Source organism: Bombina bombina, chromosome 3 (genome assembly GCF_027579735.1).
Source record: "Bombina bombina isolate aBomBom1 chromosome 3, aBomBom1.pri, whole genome shotgun sequence".
Lineage (NCBI taxonomy): Eukaryota > Metazoa > Chordata > Amphibia > Anura > Bombinatoridae > Bombina > Bombina bombina.
The window spans coordinates 12,224,356-12,245,621 of NC_069501.1; the positions used below are offsets into that span (position 1 = coordinate 12,224,356).

The following is a 21,266-nucleotide window of genomic DNA, read 5'->3' on the forward strand; positions in this document are numbered from 1 at the left end:
GTCTCATGACCGCAGCATCGGACACAATCCCCTTTGCTCGTTTTCATATAAGACCTCTCCAGCTTTGTATGCTAAATCAATGGTGCAGGGATTATACAAAGATATCACAATTATTATCCTTAAATGCCAATGTTGGACGCTTTTTGACTTGGTGGTTAGATCACCATCGTATAGTTCAAGGGGCCTCTTTTGTTCGTCCAACCTGGACTGTGATCACAACAGATGGAAGTCTGTCTGGTTGGGGAGCTGTCTGGGGATCTCTGACAGCACAAGGGGTTTGGAAATCTCAAGAGGCGAGGTTACCAATCAATATTTTAGAACTCTATTTTCGGGGCTCTTCAGGTTTGGCCTTTGTTGAAGAGAGAACCGTTCATTTGTTTTCAGACAGACAATATCACAACTGTGGCATATGTCAATCATCAGGGTGGGACTCACAGTCCCCTAGCTATGAAAGAAGTATCTTGGATACTTTCTTGGGCAGAATCCAGCTCTAGTCTAATTTCTGCGGTACATATAAAAGGTGTAGACAATTGGGAGGCGGATTATCTCAGCGGTCATACTTTACATCCGGGGGAGTGGTCTCTCCATCCAGATGTGTTTTTTCAGATTGTTCAGATGTAGGGTCTTCCAGAAATAGATCTGCTGGCTTCACATCTAAACAAGAAACTTCCCAGGTACCTGTCCAGGTCCAGGGATCCTCAGGCAGAGTCGGAGGATGTGTTAGCAGTTCCTTGGTTTTACCAACCTGCTTATATCTTCCCGTCTCTAGTCCTTCTTCCAAGAGTGATCTCCATGGAAGGTTCGTTTTTGTTTCTGGTAGCACCAGCATTGCTTCACAGGTTCTGGTATGCGGATCTTGTCCGGATGTCCAGTTGCCAACCTTTGCCACTTGCTTTAAGACCAGACCCTCTGTCTCAAGGGCCGTTTTTCCATCAGGATCTCAAATCATTTAATTTGATGATATGTAAATTGAACGCTTAGTGCTTAGTCATAGAGGTTTCTCTGACTCAGTGATTGATACTATGTTACAGGCTCGTAAATCTGTCTCTAGGAAGATTTATTATTGAGTTTGGAAGATTTATATTTCATGGTGTTCTTCTCATAAATTCTCTTGGTATTCTTTTAGAATTTCTAGAATTTTACAGTTTCTTCAGGATGGTTTGGATAAAGGTTTGTCTGCAATTTCCTTGAAGGGACACATCTCTGCTCTTTCTGTTTTATTTCACAGAAAGATTGCTATGCTTCCTGATATTCACTGTTTTGTACAGGCTTTGGTTCGTATTAAGCCTGTCATTAAATAAATCTCTCCTCCTTGGAGTCTTAATTTGGTTTTGAAGGCTCTACAGGCTTCTCCTTTTTAGCCTATGCATTCTTTGGACATTAAACTACTTTCTTGGAAAGTGTTATTCCTTTTGGCCATCTCTTCTGCTAGAAGAGTTTCCGAATTATCTGCTCTTTCTTGTGAGTTTCCTTTTCTGATTTTCCATCAGGGTAAGGCAGTTTTGCGGACTTCATTTAAATTTCTACCTAAGGTTGTGACATCTAACAACATTAATAGGGAAATAGTTCCCTCTGTGTCCTATTCCTAACAATTCTTTGGAAAGATTGTCTTTGGATTGTCTTTGGAAAGATCCTTACATTCTCTGGATGTTGTAAGAGCTTTGAAATATTATGTTGAAGCTACTAAAGATTTCAGGAAGATTTCTAGGGCCCAATTACATATACGGCGCAGGCTTCAGCACAAGCGCTGCAACCTGCGCCACCCGTAATTTCACATTGCACATCAGGGTTTTACATAAACCCCGCCGGCAGTTCATAAAGTGCAGTAAGTCTGATAAAATAGCGATGTCCAGAAATGAGCGTAAATACAAATTTCTGGAGTCGCCAGTGACTTACGGCACTTTAGCTAAGAAAAGTAAAGAAAATAACAAATCTCCCGTAAAAGTCTAACACGCCTCCCAAAAATAAGCCTGACATGTAAAAATCCCTATATCTGCAATCCCCCCCTCTCACTACTAATAATAAATGTATTAACACCTAGACCGACAACCGCCCACAATGCAATAAGCCTAATTAAACTATTAACCCCTATATCCGCCATCAAAATAACACCGCAAGTAATAACTCAATTATTAAACCCTAAATCCACTAACCCCAACATCACAAACTACCTATTAAAACTATTAACCCTTAATCCGCCATTAACTCACAACGCAATAAACCTATTCAAGTATTAACCCCTAAACCACCATAGCCCACAATGCAATGAACCTATTCAAGTATTAACCCCTAAACTGCCATAGCCCAAAATGCAATAAACCTAACCCCTAACCTAACCCCCCCTAACCTAACCCCCGCTAACCTAACACCCCCTAAATGAACCCAAATTACCTAATTAACCAAATACAAAAGTTACTATTAAATTTAAAAAAAACTAACATTACTTTAAAAATATGAATAAACTAAGTATAAATTAAAGGGACAGTCTAATCAAAATTCTGAAATAGAGTGCCCTTTAAGCTACAATTACAGAAAATAAAAAAATATAAGATTACAGAAAATAATAAAGAAAATTACCAAATTTTACAAAAATTATACCTAATCCCTATGAAAATTACCCCCCAAAATAAAAACACCCCCTAATCTAATAAACTACCAGTAGCCCTTAAAAGGGCTTTTTGCAGGGCATTCCCCAAGATAATCAGCTCTTTTTCCAAAAAATACACAACCCCCCAACAGTAAAACACCACACTCACCAACCCCCCCCCCAAATAAAATAACCTAACACTAAAAACCCTAAACTACCCATTGCCCTGAAAAGGGCATGTTACGGTATATCCCGGATACCAGGGGTTAATACCAGATGAACAATGTCCTGAATATGGGATCAGCAACTCACAAACCAGCTTATTCCCCCCTCAAACATGAGACCAGGCTCCACATTGAAGGTTAAAACAGAATGCACTTTATTGAAGGCTATATGCCCAGTATTTATGCAGGTCTGACCCCAGATGGGGGGTTGAAAGAATATTGTACATTAGATAGAGGGAAAATGCCCTTTGACATGCCACAATAGAATTACATTACTTAAGCAGATAAGCAAGTTAAACACAAGACACAATTGAGCCCTTCTTATCACTTGGGCGTCTGCTCTCTGGATGTGATTAAACAATGTGAATGTTTATCACTAAACTTAATTACAGTACACAATAGCTGAGGCTAGCAACCTTGTCTTTAGAAAATAGCTTCTTAAAGCTGAACAAAGTTAACTCTTTCAGTACTAACAGAAGGGTCTGTCACATAGCTCCCTCCTAGTGGAACACTCCGGCAGACCCGGCTTGACCCTTTGGAGGGTCAACCTGTGGATGACCGGACTAGGAGGTGGTAGGCATGTCAGTTTGCTGGGACAATCCATCTGTATTCCCGTTATGAGAGAGAATCCCTGTCCGTATAAATAAGGGTTCAACTTCTTCAGTGCCCAGACTAGGGCTAAACAGTCCTTCAAAATATCATCGGCTTCTTTACGTGGTTTTTGTACCTGCTCTTTATAGGTATCCACAATCCCTTCATACTGACATAGGGTGCCCTTGAGTTGCTGCACCTCACTATGAGCCAGCGCCAGCTTCTCCTCCAGTGTCGCTAAGTTTGTCTTTAATGTTTCATGTTCCACTCTCAAGCTGGTGTTTTCTGCGGTCTGCCGGTGCAGCTTGTCTAGCAGAGATTCCCGTTCCAAACGTGCTTTTTCCTCTGCGCTCCTCTTCTCTCCCGCTAGCACTGTTACGTGATTGTTTATCGTGACCATTTCATCCTCTACTTGACTCTTCTCCTTCATCAGCGCATTGTAACGGGACTTCCACGTATCAATAGCGGATAGAGATTTACTGAGCTCAGCGTCCTGGGGCTTAGCAGCAGGTGGGTCAGTCTCTGCTGCACGGATCTGGGCACGGGTAGTCTTAGGGTTAACATCAGCGGGACCCATAGGAGTGTAGGCAGAAACAAGGGGGGCCAAGTCATTTCCAAGGAGAACATCAGCTGGTAAATCCTTCATGACCCCCACATTCACAGGTCTAGCGCCCACTCCCCAATCCAAATGCACCCTGGCAACAGGTAGGCGGAACACAGCGCCCCCTGCTACCCTCACAGTCACAGTGTCTCCAGTGTGCTGTTTCTCAGACACCAAGTTCTTTTGAAGCAAGGTCGTGGTAGCACCAGTATCCCATAGACCACTGACCTCCTTCCCATTCACTTTAACCTGTTGCCCGTTATTCCGGCGGGCAGCTTGCACAAGGTCTGCTTCATGTAGGATGCCCCAGCATTCTTCCACCTCTACGCAGTGGGCCGCAGGCTGAGGGTTACGTGGGATTCCGCCGGCAGGTCTTCTCCAGGACTGTGCTTGGTTCGCTGCATTTAGGGGACACTCTGGTCTTTTGTGCCCAAGTTGCTTACATCCAAAGCACCGAATAGGCTGTGAGTAGCCCCGTGAATTGAACCGGGCTCTCTGAGGGTAGTTCGTGGCTGGAGGCCGTGTGGTAGAGCGGTGCGCTGGGGGTTGGTAACTGGTAGCTGCTGGGGTGACTGTGGGTCTGTACTCCACTCTGGCAGGGGGCTTAGTGGTAGCAGTGTCCAGTTTGCGGGCATCTGTATACTCATCTGCCAGGCGAGCTGCTTCATGCAGGGTGGAGGGTTTACGGTCCCGAACCCACTCTCTAACTCCTGCTGATAACTTGTCAAAGCAATGTTCCAACAGGAATAGCTGCAGCACCTCTTCCCCAGATACGGCTTGGCACCCCGCCATCCAGTAAGATGCTGTGCGGTGCACCTTACATGCCCACTCAACGTAGGAATCACCGGCTAATTTAACAGTGTCTCTGAACCGCCTCCGGTATGCCTCTGGTGTAACCGCATACCTGGAGAGCAGAGCCTCTTTTACAGTATTATAATCCCCGACTTCCTCATCTGGAATGGCCCGAAAAGCCTCACTGGCCCGGCCGGATAATTTCCCGGATAATATCGTGACCCAGTCCTCTGTGGGTACCTGGTGTAGTGCACATTGCCTCTCAAAATCCGCAAGTTACCCGTCAATCTCTCCTTCTGTTTCCAGGAAGTTTTTAAAAGCTGCAAAATTTACTTTTGCTCAGCTGCTATGACCCAGTCGATAATTTCCGCAGATGGGTTGGGGCCATAATGTGCCAGTCTTATTTTGACAGCCCGGTCAAAGCTTGCTTCTTCGGGGGTTCTGTCTGATATGCTGAGCCCATTGGTTCCTACGGTCCCTGGTACTCTTTCCATTTTGGTCAGTATTGTAATAATCTCCCTCTTCCTGAGGTTACTGGTTTGTTGGCCCCGTTGTTCTAGCAGGTCTTTAAGGGTAGCTCTTTTTAGCCTTTCATATGGTATTCCCATTAGGTCTGGATGTGCAGTTGCTCTTCTGGGCGATAAGGATCATCCCGTCGCTTGCCACCAATTGTTACGGTATATCCCGGATACCAAGGGTTAATACCAGATGAACGATGTCCTGAATATGGGATCAGCAACTCACAACCCAGCTAATTCCCCCCTCAAACATGAGACCAGGCTCCACATTGAAGGTTAAAACAGAATGCACTTTATTGAGGGCTATATGCTCAGTATTTATGCAGGTCTGACCCCAGATGGGGGGTTGAAAGAATATTGTACATTAGATAGAGGGAAAACGCCCTTTGACATGCCACAATAGAATTACATTACTTAAGCAGATAAGCAAGTTAAACACAAGACACAATTGAGCCCCTCTTATCACTTGGGCGTCTGCTCTCTGGATGTGACTAAACAATGTGAATGTTTATCACTAAACTTAATTACAGTACACAATAGCTGAGGCTAGCAACCTTGTCTTTAGAAAATAGCTTCTTAAAGCTGAACAAAGTTAACTCTTTCAGTACTGACAGAAGGCTCTGTCACATCACCCTGCACCGTATACAGCTCCTCACCCTGCACCGTATACAGCTCCTCACACTGCACCGTATACAGCTCCTCTCACTGCACCGTATACAGCTCCTCTCACTGCACCGTATACAGCTCCTCACCCTGCACCATATACAGCTCCTCTCACTGCACCGTATACAGCTCCTCACCCTGCACCGTATACAGCTCCTCTCACTGCACCGTATACAGCTCCTCTCCCTGCACCGTATACAGCTCCTCTCCCTGCACCGTATACAGCTCCTCACCCTGCACCGTATACAGCTCCTCACTCTGCACCGTATACAGCTCCTCACCCTGCACCGTATACAGCTCCTCTCACTGCACCGTATACAGCTCCTCACCCTGCACCGTATACAGCTCCTCTCACTGCACCGTATACAGCTCCTCACCCTGCACCGTATACAGCTCCTCTCACTGCACCGTATACAGCTCCTCTCACTGCACCGTATACAGCTCCTCACCCTGCACCGTATACAGCTCCTCACCCTGCACCGTATACAGCTCCTCACCCTGCACCGTATACAGCTCCTCACCCTGCACCGTATACAGCTCCTCTCACTGCACCGTATACAGCTCCTCCCCCTGCACCGTATACAGCTCCTCACCCTGCACCGTATACAGCTCCTCACCCTGCACCGTATACAGCTCCTCACCCTGCACCGTATACAGCTCCTCACCCTACACCGTATACAGCTCCAGTGACTGAGCAAGCACCACTTGAGAGTTACACTGAGGCATTAGCAATTGATCTCATTCAATAAAGAGTCCAAAATCCCTCAAAAAAATATTTAAATGCTTTATTCAATCCGTCAAATTAAAAAGCACTATCAACATGGATAGGTATAAAACTCCTAATAAAGAAGCTTACGCGTTTCGGCCGTAGCCTTATTCATAGCTCTGATCTACTTAAAATGAAGCTAAATATAAACCACCTACTGTATAGACGATATTGTGTGTTACACGCCCTGCATATGACTTTAACCATTTTTTTCTTTGTAAGTTGGTAATGAGTAGAACTTTTTGAGTGTGTTGTACTGTGAGAGTGTAGGCCTGTGCCTCACATGACCCTCACCTGAATATGCTCCCTGTCTCATTTAGATAAGGTGAGTGTCCTTGAGTCTTCGGGCCCTGTGTTAAGGGTGAGTGTGGAGACATCGGAACAACTGGTGGAAGTGGAGCTGGTTCCAGCTGTGGAGATTCCTGGTTACTGGCCCAGAAAAGCTCGATGGCCACGATTCCTGGCACGATGGCCATCCAAGGAAAGAGCTCGGTGTATTAAGGTACCTCGGGGGAGGAAAATCATTTAGGGGTGTGGTTTGGGTAATGTGGCCAGCACAGCATATGGTGGGTAGGTCTGAGGCATGACACAAGCACAATGAAAGTTTGTAACCCGATCTGTACTTACCTCTATGTCTGGTAGTACTGGCTCACATTTTATTGCAATGTGGCTCTTAGCACCTCTGCCTCTAGCAACCTGTGTAAGATAAAGTCCTAGAGATGTTCTGGCACAGTTTTGACATGCCTCTAGCGAGGTTCTGGCACAGTCCTGACATGCATCCATCGAGGTTCTGGCACAGTTCTGATATGCATCCATTGGGGTTCTGGCACAGTTCTGACATGACTCTAGCAAGGTTCTGACACAGCTCTGCAATGCCTCTAGCGAGGTTTTGACACAGATCTGACATGACGCTAGCGAGGACCTGACACAGCTCTGACATGACTCTAGCGAGGTTCTGATACAGCTCTGACATGACTCTAGCGAGGTTCTGACACAGCTCTGACATGCTTCTAGCGAGGTTCTGATACAGCTCTGACATGACTCTAGCGAGGTTCTGGCAGAGCTCTGATATGCCTCTAGCGAGGTCCTGGCACAGCTCTGACATGCCTCTAGCGAGGTTTTGGCACAGTTTTCACATAACTAGTGAGGTCCTTGCACAGCTCTGACAAGCCTCTATCACTGCTTTGGCACAGCTCTGACAAGCCTCTACTGGGGTTCTGGCACAGCTCTGACATGCCTCTAGCAGGGTTTTGGCACAGCTCTGACATGCCTCTAGCGGGGTTCTGACACAGCTCTGACATGCCTCTAGCGGGGTTCTGGTACAGCTCTGACATGACTCTAGTGAGGTTCTGGCACAGCTCTGACATGCCTCTAGCGGGGTTCTGGCACAGCTCTTACATGCTGTCAGGGTTTTATCCCTGCTTTGTTTGCCATGTGCTCCTGGCAGCCATTTTACTCACCTTTCTTGCTGACTCTGGTGCATAGTGTGTGATGCTGCTCATTTCCTGCACGCACTTTTATGGCCAGACTGGTGTACATCATCTGTGTGAGACAGGTTGCAGTCTCAGAATTGTCATCACTTATTATTTAAAGGGCCTCTGTTCAGTATGCTTTGCCCTTGCGTTGTCTCAGACCTGTTTGTGAGTTCCAGTGTATTACCTGGCTGTCTGACGTCCCTCCTGGTTCCTGATCCCTGGCTTGTTCCTGAATTTGCTGTTCTCCTTATTCTTGATTCGGCTCGTCTGACTACTCGCTTTGGCTCTTACCTCGGCTCGTCTGACTACCAGCTCTGGTTTTGATTCCTGGCTTATTTGACTTGTGGACTTTTTATTATTTTTGCTATTAATAAAGGTGTGATTATTTTTGCACTTCTCGCCTCAGTCTGATTCCTGTCACCCTGACACATGCTTCTAGAAGGGTTCTGGCACAGCTCTGACATGCCTCTAGCAGGGTTCTGGCACAGCTCTGACATGCCTCTAGCACTGCTCTGGCACAGCTCTGACATGCCTCTAGCACTGCTCTGGCACAGCTCTGACATGCCTCTAGCGAGTTTCTGGCACAGCTCTGACATGCCTCTAGCACTGCTCTGGCACAGCTCTGACATGACTCTAGCGGGGTTCTGGCACAGCTTTGACATGCCTCTAGCAGGGTTCTGGCACAGCTCTGACATGCCTCTAGCAGGGTTCTGGCACAGCTCTGACATGCCTCTAGCGAGGTTCTGGCACAGCACTGACATGCCTCTAGCGAGGTTCTGACACAGCTCTGACATGCCTCTAGCGGGGTTCTGGCACAGGTCTGACATGCCTCTAGCGGGGTTCTGGCACAGCTCTGACATGCCTCTAGCGAGGTTCTGGCACAGCTCTGACATGCCTCTAGTCAGGTTCTGGCACAGTTCTGACATGCCTCTAGCAAGGTTCTGGCACAGCTCTGACATGCCTCTAGCAAGGTTCTGGCACAGCTCTGACATGCCTCTAGCGAGGTTCTGGCACAGTTCTGACATGCCTCTAGCAGGGTTCTGGCACAGCTCTGACATGCCTCTAGCGAGGTTCTGGCACAGTTCTGACATGCCTCTAGCGGGGTTCTGGCACAGTTCTGACATGCCTCTAGCGAGGTTCTGGCACAGCTCTGACATGCCTCTAGCGAGGTTCTGGCACAGCTCTGACATGCCTCTAGCCAGGTTCTGGTACAGTTCTGACATGCCTCTAGCGGGGATCTGGCACAGTTCTGACATGCCTCTAGCGAGGTTCTGGCACAGTTCTGACATGCCTCTAGCGAGGTTCTGGCACAGCTCTGACATGCCTCTAGCGAGGTTCTGGCACAGTTCTGACATGCCTCTAGCGAGTTTCTGGCACAGCTCTGACATGCCTCTAGCACTTCTCTGACATGCCTCTAGCGAGGTTCTGGCACAGTTCTGACATGCCTCTAGCAAGGTTCTGGCACAGCTCTAACATGCCTCTAGCACTTCTCTGACATGCCTCTAGCGGGGTTCTGGCACAGCTCTGACATGCCTCTAGCGAGGTTCTGACACAGCTCTGACATGCCTCTAGTGAGGTTCTGGCACAGGTTTGATATGACTAGTGAGGTTCTGACACAGCTCTGACATGCCTCTAGCGAGGTTCTGGCACAGTTTCGACATGACTAGTTAGGTTCTGACACAGCTCTGACATGTCTCTAGCGAGGTACTGGCACAGCTCTGACATGCCTCTAGCGAGGTTCTGGAACAGCTCTGACATGCCTCTAGCACTGCTCTGGCACAGCTCTGACAAGCCTCTAGCACTGCTCTGGCACAGCTCTGACAAGCCTCTACTGGGATTCTGGCACAGCTCTGACATGCCTCTAGTGGGGTTCTGACACAGCTCTGACATGCCTCTAGCACTGCTCTGGCACAGCTCTGACATGCCTCTAGCGGGGTTCTGGCACAGCTCTGGCATGCCACTAGCGGGGTTCTGGCACAGCTCTGACATGCCGCTAGCGAGGTTCTGGCACAGTTCTGACATGCCACTAGCGGGGTTCTGGCACAGCTCTGACATGCCTCTAGCGGGGTTCTGGCACAGCTATGACATGCTTCTAGCGGGGTTCTGGCACAGCTCTGACATGCCTTTAGTGAGGTTCTGGCACAGCTCTGACATGCCTCCAGCACTGCTCTGGCACAGCTCTGACATGCCTCTAGCGGGGTTCTGGCACAGCTCTGACATGCCTCTAGCGAGGTTCTGGCACAGTTCTGACATGCCTATAGCGGTGTTCTGGCACAGCTCTGACATGCCTCTAGCACAGCTCTGACATGCCTCTAGCACAGCTCTGACATGACTCTAGCACTTCTCTGACATGCCTCTAGTGGGGTTCTGGCACAGCTCTGACATGCCTCTAGCGGGGTTCTGGCACAGCTCTGACATGCCTCTAGCACAGCTCTGACATGCCTATAGCACAGCTCTGACATGCCTCTAGCGAGGTTCTGGCACAGTTCTCACATGCCTCTAGCACTGCTTTGGCACAGCTCTGACAAACTTCTCCCGGGCACAGTTTTGACATGACTAGTTAGGTACTGACACAGCTCTGACATGCCTCTAGCACTGCTCTGGCATGCTTTTAGCGGGGTTCTGGCACAGCTCTGACATGCCTCTAGCGGGTTTCTGGCACAGCTCTGACATGCCTCTAGTGGGGTTCTGGCACAGCTGTGACATGCCTCTAGCGGGGTTCTGGCACAGCTCTGACATGACTATAGTGGGGTTCTGGCACAGCTCTGACATGCCTCTAGTGGGGTTCTGGCACAGCTCTGACATGCCTCTAGCGGGGTTCTGGCACAGCTCTGACATGACTCTAGTGGGGTTCTGGCACAGCTGTGACATGCCTCTAGCGGGGTTCTGGCACAGCTCTGACATGCCTCTAGCAGGGTTCTGGCACAGCTCTGACATGCCTCTAGCAAGGTTCTGGCACAGCATTGACATGCCTCTAGCAAGGTTCTGGCACAGCTCTGACATGCCTCTAGAGGGGTTCTGGCACAGCTCTCATATGCCTCTAGCGAGGTTCTGACACAGCTCTGACATGCCTCTAGCACTGCTCTGGCACAGCTCTGACAAGCATCTCCCGGGATTCTGGCACAGCTCGGACATGCTTCTAGCGAGGTTTTGGCACAGCTCTGACATGCCTCTAGCAGGGTTCTGGCACAGTTCTGACATGCCTCTAGCGGGGTTCTGGCACAGCTCTGACAAGCCTCTAGCACTGCTCTGGCACAGCTCTGACAAGCATCTCCCGGGATTCTGGCACAGCTCGGACATGCTTCTAGCGGGGATCTGGCACAGCTCTGACATGCCTCTAGCAAGGTTCTGGCACAGCTCTGACATGCCTCTAGCACTGCTCTGGCATGCCTCTAGCGGGGTTCTGGCACAGCTCTGGCATGCCTATAGCGAGGTTCTGGCACAGCTCTGACATGCCTCTAGCACTGCTCTAGCACTGCTCTGACAAGCTTCTAGCAGTGCTCTGGAACAGCTCTGACATGCCTCTAGCATGGTTCTGACACAGCTCTGACATGCCTCTAGCAGGGTTCTGGCACAGTTCTGACATGCCTCTAGCACTACTCTGGCACAGCTCTGACAAGCATCTCCCGGGATTCTGGCACAGCTCGGACATGCTTCTAGCGGGGATCTGGCACAGCTCTGACATGCCTCTAGCAAGGTTCTGGCACAGCTCTGACATGCCTCTAGCACTGCTCTGGCATGCCTCTAGCGGGGTTCTGGCACAGCTCTGGCATGCCTATAGCGAGGTTCTGGCACAATTCTGACATGCCTCTAGCACTGCTCTAGCACTGCTCTGACAAGCCTCTAGCAGTGCTCTGGAACAGCTCTGACATGCCTCTAGCGGGGTTCTGGCACAGCTCTGACATGCCTCTAGCGGGGTTCTGGCACAGCTCTGACATGCCTCTAGCGGGGTTCTGGCACAGCTCTGACATGCCTCTAGCGGGGTTCTGGCACAGCTCTGACATGCCTCTAGCACTGCTCTGGCATGCCTCTAGCGAGGTTCTGGCACAGCTCTGACATGCCTCTAGCACTGCTCTGGCATGCCTCTAGCGGGGTTCTGGCACAGCTCTGACATGCCTCTAGCACTGCTCTGGCATGCCTATAGCGAGGTTCTGGCACAGCTCTGACATGTCTCTAGCACTGCTCTGGCACTGCTCTGACAAGCCTCTAGCAGTGCTCTGGAACAGCTCTGACATGCCTCTAGCGGGGTTCTGGCACAGCTCTGACATGCCTCTAGCGGGGTTCTGGCACAGCTCTGACATGCCTCTAGCGGGGTTCTGGCATAGCTCTGATATGCCTCTAGCACTGCTCTGGCACAGCTCTGACATACCTCTAGCGGGGTTCTGGCATAGCTCTGATATGCCTCTAGCACTGCTCTGACATGCCTCTAGCACTACACTGGCACAGCTCTGACATGCCTCTAGCGGGGTTCTGGCACAGCTCTGACATGACTCTAGTGGGGTTCTGGCACAGCTCTGACATGCCTCTAGTGGGGTTCTGGCACAGCTCTGACATGACTCTAGTGGGGTTCTGGCACAGCTCTGACATGCCTCTAGTGGGGTTCTGGCACAGCTCTGACATGACTATAGTGGGGTTCTGGCACAGCTCTGACATGACTCTAGTGGGGTTCTGGCACAGCTCTGACATGACTCTAGTGGGGTTCTGGCACAGCTCTGACATGCCTCTAGCGGGGTTCTGTCACAGCTCTGACATGCCTCTAGCGGGGTTCTGTCACAGCTCTGACATGACTCTAGTGGGGTTCTGGCACAGCTCTGACATGCCTCTAGCAGGGTTCTGGCACAGCTCTGACATGCCTCTAGCGGGGTTCTGTCACAGCTCTGACATGCCTCTAGCAGGGTTCTGGCACAGCTCTGACATGCCTCTAGCAGGGTTCTCGCACAGCTCTGACATGCCTCTAGCGGGGTTCTGTCACAGCTCTGACATGCCTCTAGTGGGGTTCTTGCACAGCTCTGACATGCCTCTAGCGGGGTTCTGGCACAGCTCTGACATGCCTCTAGCAGGGTTCTGGCACAGCTCTGACATGCCTCTAGCGGGGTTCTGTCACAGCTCTGACATGCCTCTAGTGGGGTTCTGGCACAGCTCTGACATGCCTCTAGCGGGGTTCTGGCACAGCTCTGACATGCCTCTAGCGGGGTTCTGGCACAGCTCTGACATGCCTCTAGTGGGGTTCTGGCACAGCTCTGACATGCCTCTAGCGGGGTTCTGGCACAGCTCTGACATGCCTCTAGCGAGGTTCTGGCACAGCTCTGACATGACTCTAGTGGGGTTCTGGCACAGCTCTGACATGCCTCTAGCGGGGTTCTGGCACAGCTCTGACATGACTCTAGTGGGGTTCTGGCACAGCTCTGACATGCCTCTAGCAGGGTTCTGGCACAGCTCTGACATGACTCTAGTGAGGTTCTGGCACAGCTCTGACATGACTCTAGTGAGGTTCTGGCACAGCTCTGACATGACTCTAGCAGGGTTCTAGCACAGCTCTGACATGCCTCTAGCGGGGTTCTGGCACAGCTCTGACATGACTCTACTGAGGTTCTGGCACAGCTCTGACATGCCTCTAGCGGGGTTCTGGCACAGCTCTGACATGACTCTAGTGAGGTTCTGGCACAGCTCTGACATGCCTCTAGTGGGGTTCTGGCACAGCTCTGACATGCCTCTAGCGGGGTTCTGGCACAGCTCTGACATGCCTCTAGCTGGGTTCTGGCACAGCTCTGACATGCCTCTAGCGGGGTTCTGTCACAGCTCTGACATGACTCTAGTGGGGTTCTGGCACTGCTCTGACATGCCTCTAGCAAGGTTCTGGCACAGCTCTGACATGCCTCTAGTGGGGTTCTGGCACAGCTCTGACATGACTCTAGTGGGGTTCTGGCACAGCTCTGACATGCCTCTAGTGGGGTTCTGGCACAGCTCTGACATGCCTCTAGCAGGGTTCTGGCACAGCTCTGACATGCCTCTAGCAGGGTTCTGGCACAGCTCTGACATGCCTCTAGCAGGGTTCTGGCACAGCTCTGACATGCCTCTAGTAGGGTTCTGGCACAGCTCTGACATGCCTCTAGCAGGGTTCTGGCACAGCTCTGACATGACTCTAGTGAGGTTCTGGCACAGCTCTGACATGACTCTAGCAGGGTTCTGGCACAGCTCTGACATGCCTCTAGCGAGGTTCTGGCACAGCTCTGACATGACTCTAGTGAGGTTCTGGCACAGCTCTGACATGACTCTAGTGAGGTTCTGGCACAGCTCTGACATGCCTCTAGCGGGGTTCTGATACAGCTCTGACATGACTCTAGTAGGGTTCTGATACAGCTCTGACATGCCTCTAGCAGGGTTCTGGCACAGCTCTGACATGACTCTAGTGAGGTTCTGGCACAGCTCTGACATGACTCTAGCAGGGTTCTGGCACAGCTCTGACATGCCTCTAGCGGGGTTCTGGCACAGCTCTGACATGACTCTAGTGAGGTTCTGGCACAGCTCTGACATGCCTCTAGCGGGGTTCTGATACAGCTCTGACATGCCTCTAGCAGGGTTCTGGCACAGCTCTGACATGCCTCTAGCAGGGTTCTGGCACAGCTCTGACATGCCTCTAGCAGGGTTCTGGCACAGCTCTGACATGACTCTAGTGAGGTTCTGGCACAGCTCTGACATGACTCTAGCAGGGTTCTGGCACAGCTCTGACATGCCTCTAGCGGGGTTCTGGCACAGCTCTGACATGACTCTAGTGAGGTTCTGGCACAGCTCTGATATGACTCTAGTGAGGTTCTGGCACAGCTCTGACATGCCTCTAGCGGGGTTCTGGCACAGCTCTGACATGACTCTAGTGAGGTTCTGGCACAGCTCTGACATGACTCTAGCAGGGTTCTGGCACAGCTCTGACATGCCTCTAGCGGGGTTCTGGCACAGCTCTGACATGACTCTAGTGAGGTTCTGGCACAGCTCTGACATGACTCTAGTGAGGTTCTGGCACAGCTCTGACATGCCTCTAGCGGGGTTCTGGCACAGCTCTGACATGACTCTAGTGAGGTTCTGGCACAGCTCTGACATGACTCTAGCAGGGTTCTGGCACAGCTCTGACATGCCTCTAGCGGGGTTCTGGCACAGCTCTGACATGACTCTAGTGAGGTTCTGGCACAGCTCTGACATGACTCTAGTGAGGTTCTGGCACAGCTCTGACATGCCTCTAGCGGGGTTCTGATACAGCTCTGACATGACTCTAGTAGGGTTCTGATACAGCTCTGACATGCCTCTAGCAGGGTTCTGGCACAGCTCTGACATGACTCTAGTGAGGTTCTGGCACAGCTCTGACATGACTCTAGCAGGGTTCTGGCACAGCTCTGACATGCCTCTAGCGGGGTTCTGGCACAGCTCTGACATGACTCTAGTGAGGTTCTGGCACAGCTCTGACATGCCTCTAGCGGGGTTCTGATACAGCTCTGACATGCCTCTAGCAGGGTTCTGGCACAGCTCTGACATGCCTCTAGCAGGGTTCTGGCACAGCTCTGACATGCCTCTAGCAGGGTTCTGGCACAGCTCTGACATGACTCTAGTGAGGTTCTGGCACAGCTCTGACATGACTCTAGCAGGGTTCTGGCACAGCTCTGACATGCCTCTAGCGGGGTTCTGGCACAGCTCTGACATGACTCTAGTGAGGTTCTGGCACAGCTCTGATATGACTCTAGTGAGGTTCTGGCACAGCTCTGACATGCCTCTAGCGGGGTTCTGGCACAGCTCTGACATGCCTCTAGCACAGCTCTGACATGCCTATAGCACAGCTCTGACATGCCTCTAGCGAGGTTCTGGCACAGTTCTCACATGCCTCTAGCACTGCTTTGGCACAGCTCTGACAAACTTCTCCCGGGCACAGTTTTGACATGACTAGTTAGGTACTGACACAGCTCTGACCTGCCTCTAGCACTGCTCTGGCATGCTTTTAGCGGGGTTCTGGCACAGCTCTGACATGCCTCTAGCGGGGTTCTGGCACAGCTCTGACATGCCTCTAGTGGGGTTCTGGCACAGCTGTGACATGCCTCTAGCGGGGTTCTGGCACAGCTCTGACATGACTCTAGTGGGGGTTCTGGCACAGCTCTGACATGCCTCTAGCGGGGTTCTGGCACAGCTCTGACATGCCTCTAGTGGGGTTCTTGCACAGCTCTGACATGCCTCTAGCGGGGTTCTGGCACAGCTCTGACATGACTCTAGTGGGGTTCTGGCACAGCTGTGACATGCCTCTAGCGGGGTTCTGGCACAGCATTGACATGCCTCTAGCAAGGTTCTGGCACAGCTCTGACATGCCTCTAGAGGGGTTCTGGCACAGCTCTCATATGCCTCTAGCGAGGTTCTGGCACAGTTTTGACATGACTAGTTAGGTACTGACACAGCTCTGACATGCCTCTAGCACTGCTCTTGCACAGCTCTGACAAGCATCTCCCGGGATTCTGGCACAGCTCGGACATGCTTCTAGCGAGGTTTTGGCACAGCTCTGACATGCCTCTAGCACTGCTCTGGCATGCCTCTAGCAGGGTTCTGGCACAGCTCTGACATGCCTCTAGCAGGGTTCTGGCACAGTTCTGACATGCCTCTAGCGGGGTTCTGGCACAGCTCTGACATGCCTCTAGTGGGGTTCTGGCACAGCTCTGACATGCCTCTAGCGAGGTTTTGGCACAGCTCTGACATGACTCTAGTGGGGTTCTGGCACAGCTGTGACATGCCTCTAGCGGGGTTCTGGCACAGCATTGACATGCCTCTAGCAAGGTTCTGGCACAGCTCTGACATGCCTCTAGAGGGGTTCTGGCACAGCTCTCATATGCCTCTAGCGAGGTTCTGGCACAGTTTTGACATGACTAGTTAGGTACTGACACAGCTCGGACATGCCTCTAGCACTGCTCTGGCACAGCTCTGACAAGCATCTCCCGGGATTCTGGCACAGCTCAGACATGCTTCTAGCGAGGTTTTGGCACAGCTCTGACATGCCTCTAGCACTGCTCTGGCATGCCTCTAGCAGGGTTCTGGCACAGCTCTGACATGCCTCTAGCAGGGTTCTGGCACAGTTCTGACATGCCTCTAGCGGGGTTCTGGCACAGCTCTGACAAGCCTCTAGCACTGCTCTGGCACAGCTCTGACAAGCATCTCCCGGGATTCTGGCACAGCTCGGACATGCTTCTAGCGGGGATCTGGCACACCTCTGACATGCCTCTAGCGAGGTTCTGGCACAGCTCTGACAAGCCTCTAGCACTGCTCTGGCATGCCTCTAGTGGGGTTCTGGCACAGCTCTGGCATGCCTATAGCGAGGTTCTGGCACAGCTCTGACATGCCTCTAGCACTGCTCTAGCACTGCTCTGACAAGCCTCTAGCAGTGCTCTGGAACAGCTCTGACATGCCTCTAGCGGGGTTCTGGCACAGCTCTGACATGCCTCTAGCGGGGTTCTGGCCCAGCTCTGACATGCCTCTAGCGGGGTTCTGGCACAGCTCTGACATGCCTCTAGCACTGCTCTGGCATGCCTCTAGCGAGGTTCTGGCACAGCTCTGACATGCCTCTAGCACTGCTCTGGCATGCCTATAGCGAGGTTCTGGCACAGCTCTGACATGCCTCTAGCACTGCTCTGGCACTGCTCTGACAAGCCTCTAGCACTGCTCTGGCACAGCTCTGACAAGCCTCTACTGGGATTCTGGCACAGCTCTGACATGCCTCTAGTGGGGTTCTGACACAGCTCTGACATGCCTCTAGCACTGCTCTGGCACAGCTCTGACATGCCTCTAGCGGGGTTCTGGCACAGCTCTGACATGCCTCTAGCACTGCTCTGGCACAGCTCTGACATGCCTCTAGCACTGCTCTGGCACAGCTCTGACATGCCTCTAGCGGGGTTCTGGCACAGCTCTGGCATGCCACTAGCGGGGTTCTGGCACAGCTCTGACATGACTCTAGTGAGGTTCTGGCACAGCTCTGACATGCCTCTAGCGGGGTTCTGATACAGCTCTGACATGACTCTAGTGGGGTTCTGGCACAGCTCTGACATGCCTCTAGCGGGGTTCTGGCACAGCTCTGACATGCCTTTAGCGGGGTTCTGGCACAGCTCTGATATGCCTCTAGTGGGGTTCTGGCACAGCTCTAACATGCCTCTAGCAGGGTTCTGGCACAGCTCTGACATGCCTTTAGCGGGGTTCTGGCACAGCTCTGATATGCCTCTAGTGGGGTTCTGGCACAGCTCTGACATGACTCTAGTGGGGTTCTGGCACAGCTCTGACATGCCTCTTGCAGGGTTCTGGCACAGCTCTGACATGACTAGTGGGGTTCTGGCACAGCTCTGACATGACTCTAGTGAGGTTCTGTCACAGCTCTGACATGACTCTAGTGGGGTTCTGGCACAGCTCTGACATGCCTCTAGCACTGCTCTGGCACAGCTCTGACATGACTCTAGTGAGGTTCTGGCACAGCTCTGACATGACTCTAGTGGGGTTCTGTCACAGCTCTGACATGACTCTAGTGAGGTTCTGGCACAGCTCTGACATGACTCTAGTGGGGTTCTGGCACAGCTCTGACATGCCTCTAGCACTGCTCTGGCACAGCTCTGACATGCCTCTAGTGAGGTTCTGGCACAGCTCTGACATGACTCTAGTGGGGTTCTGGCACAGCTCTGACATGACTCTAGTGAGGTTCTGGCACAGCTCTGACATGACTCTAGCGGGGTTCTGGCACAGCTCTGACATGCCTCTAGCACTGCTCTGGCACAGCTCTGACATGCCTCTAGCGAGGTTCTGGCACAGCTATGACATGCCTCTAGCACTGCTCTGGCACAGCTCTGACATGACTTTAGTGGGGTTCTGGCACAGCTATGACATGCCTCTAGCACTGCTCTGGCACAGCTCTGACATGACTCTAGTGGGGTTCTGGCACAGCTCTGACATGCCTCTAGCAGGGTTCTGGCACAGCTATGACATGCCTCTAGCACTGCTCTGGCACAGCTCTGACATGACTCTAGTGGGGTACTGGCACAGCTCTGACATGCCTCTAGCACTGCTCTGGCACAGCTCTGACATGCCTCTAGCACTGCTCTGGCATGGGCGTAGTGAGGCTCTGGATTGGCTCTGGTTTGGCTTTAGCAGGAATATGGCACAACTGTAGCAGGGCTCTGTCAGAGGTCTAGTGTGGCTGTAGGGGTCTCTGGTAAAGCTTTTGTGTTGTTCTGGCACAGCTCTTCTAATAGATCGGAGTAAAGTACAATATTCTGCTATGTTTAACTGCTTTTCTTGCATATACATGAGGATAATGTCCATTTAAAGTGTACAGTCTACTCCAGAATTGTTATTGTTCAAAAAGATAGATAATCTCTTCACTACCCATTCCCCTGTTTTGCATAACCAATAATATATTATTATACTTTTTACCTCTGTGATTACCTTGTATATAAGCTTTTGCAGACTGCCCCTTATTTTTAGTTTAATTAACCAATTAGTGATGGCTCTTAAATAACTCCACAGGAGTGCGCACAATGTTATCTGTATGGCACACATGAACTAGCAGTGTCTAGCTGTGAAAAACTGTGAAAATGCACTGAGATAAGAGGTGGCCTTCACGGGATTAGAAATTAGCATATGAGCCTAGCTAGGTTAAGCTTTCGATAATAAATGCCAAGAGAAGAAAGCAAATTTGATGATTAAAGTTAAGTGGAAAGTTGTTTAAAATTGCATGTCCTATCTGAATCATGAAAGATTAATTTTGACCAGACTGTCCCTTTAACCATTTTGGAGTGTTCTGCGTGTTATCTTGCCTGAGGACGCTGTTATTCTGTTTGGGGCTATAATTGAAAGTAATGAAAAACAAAAATAATCAGCGATATCCCAGGTTTACTGCCACAAGATCCGGTTACTCAGGGTGTAATGGGATCACATGAGTGAAGACTTGGCCTGAGCCCACCTGGCAATTGCCCTGCACATTGTATTAGTGAGAGGGATGAGATCTCTTCTATATAGCACAGAACAGCACGGTGCCTGGCATTATCTGTGCCCAGCTCACTGTCACCTGTGCCCTGCACATTGTATTAGTGAGAGGGGTGAGATCTCTTCTATATAGCACAGAACAGCACGGTGCCTGGCATTATCTGTGCCCAGCTCACTGTCACCTGTGCCCTGCACATTGTATTAGTGAGAGGGGTGAGATCTCTTCTATATAGCACAGAACAGCACGGTGCCTGGCATTATCTGTGCCCAGCTCACTGTCACCTGTGCCCTGCACATTGTATTAGTGAGAGGGGTGAGATCTCTTCTATATAGCACAGAACAGCACGGTGCCTGGCATTATCTGTGCCCAGCTCACTGTCACCTGTGCCCTGCACATTGTATTAGTGAGAGGGGTGAGATCTCTTCTATATAGCACAGAACAGCACGGTGCCTGGCATTATCTGTGCGCAGCTCACTGTCACCTGTGCCCTGCACATTGTATTAGTGAGAGGGGTGAGATCTCTTCTATATAGCACAGAACAGCACGGTGCCTGGCATTATCTGTGCCCAGCTCACTGTCACCTGTGCCCTGCACATTGTATTAGTGAGAGGGTGAGATCTCTTCTATATAGCACAGAACAGCACGGTGCCTGGCATTATCTGTGCCCAGCTCACTGTCACCTGTGCCCTGCACATTGTATTAGTGAGAGGGTGAGATCTCTTCTATATAGCACAGAACAGCACGGTGCCTGGCATTATCTGTGCCCAGCTCACTGTCACCTGTGCCCTGCACATTGTATTAGTGAGAGGGTGAGATCTCTTCTATATAGCACAGAACAGCACGGTGCCTGGCATTATCTGTGCCCAGCTCACTGTCACCTGTGCCCTGCACATTGTATTAGTGAGAGGGGTGAGATCTCTTCTATATAGCACAGAACAGCACGGTGCCTGGCATTATCTGTGCCCAGCTCACTGTCACCTGTGCCCTGCACATTGTATTAGTGAGAGGGTGAGATCTCTTCTATATAGCACAGAACAGCACGGTGCCTGGCATTATCTGTGCG

At 50.9% G+C, this 21,266-nt stretch overlaps 1 protein-coding gene across 1 annotated transcript in view; it reads left to right on the forward strand.

The window, feature by feature from the left end:
* MAB21L3 (mab-21 like 3) overlaps nt 1-21,266 on the forward strand; it is a 176,481-nt gene that overhangs the window by 90,350 nt on the left and 64,865 nt on the right. The window contains exon 4 of the mRNA XM_053705720.1: nt 7,063-7,244. Coding sequence (XP_053561695.1) covers nt 7,063-7,244 — 182 coding nt within the window. The remainder of the gene's footprint in view (nt 1-7,062; nt 7,245-21,266) is intronic.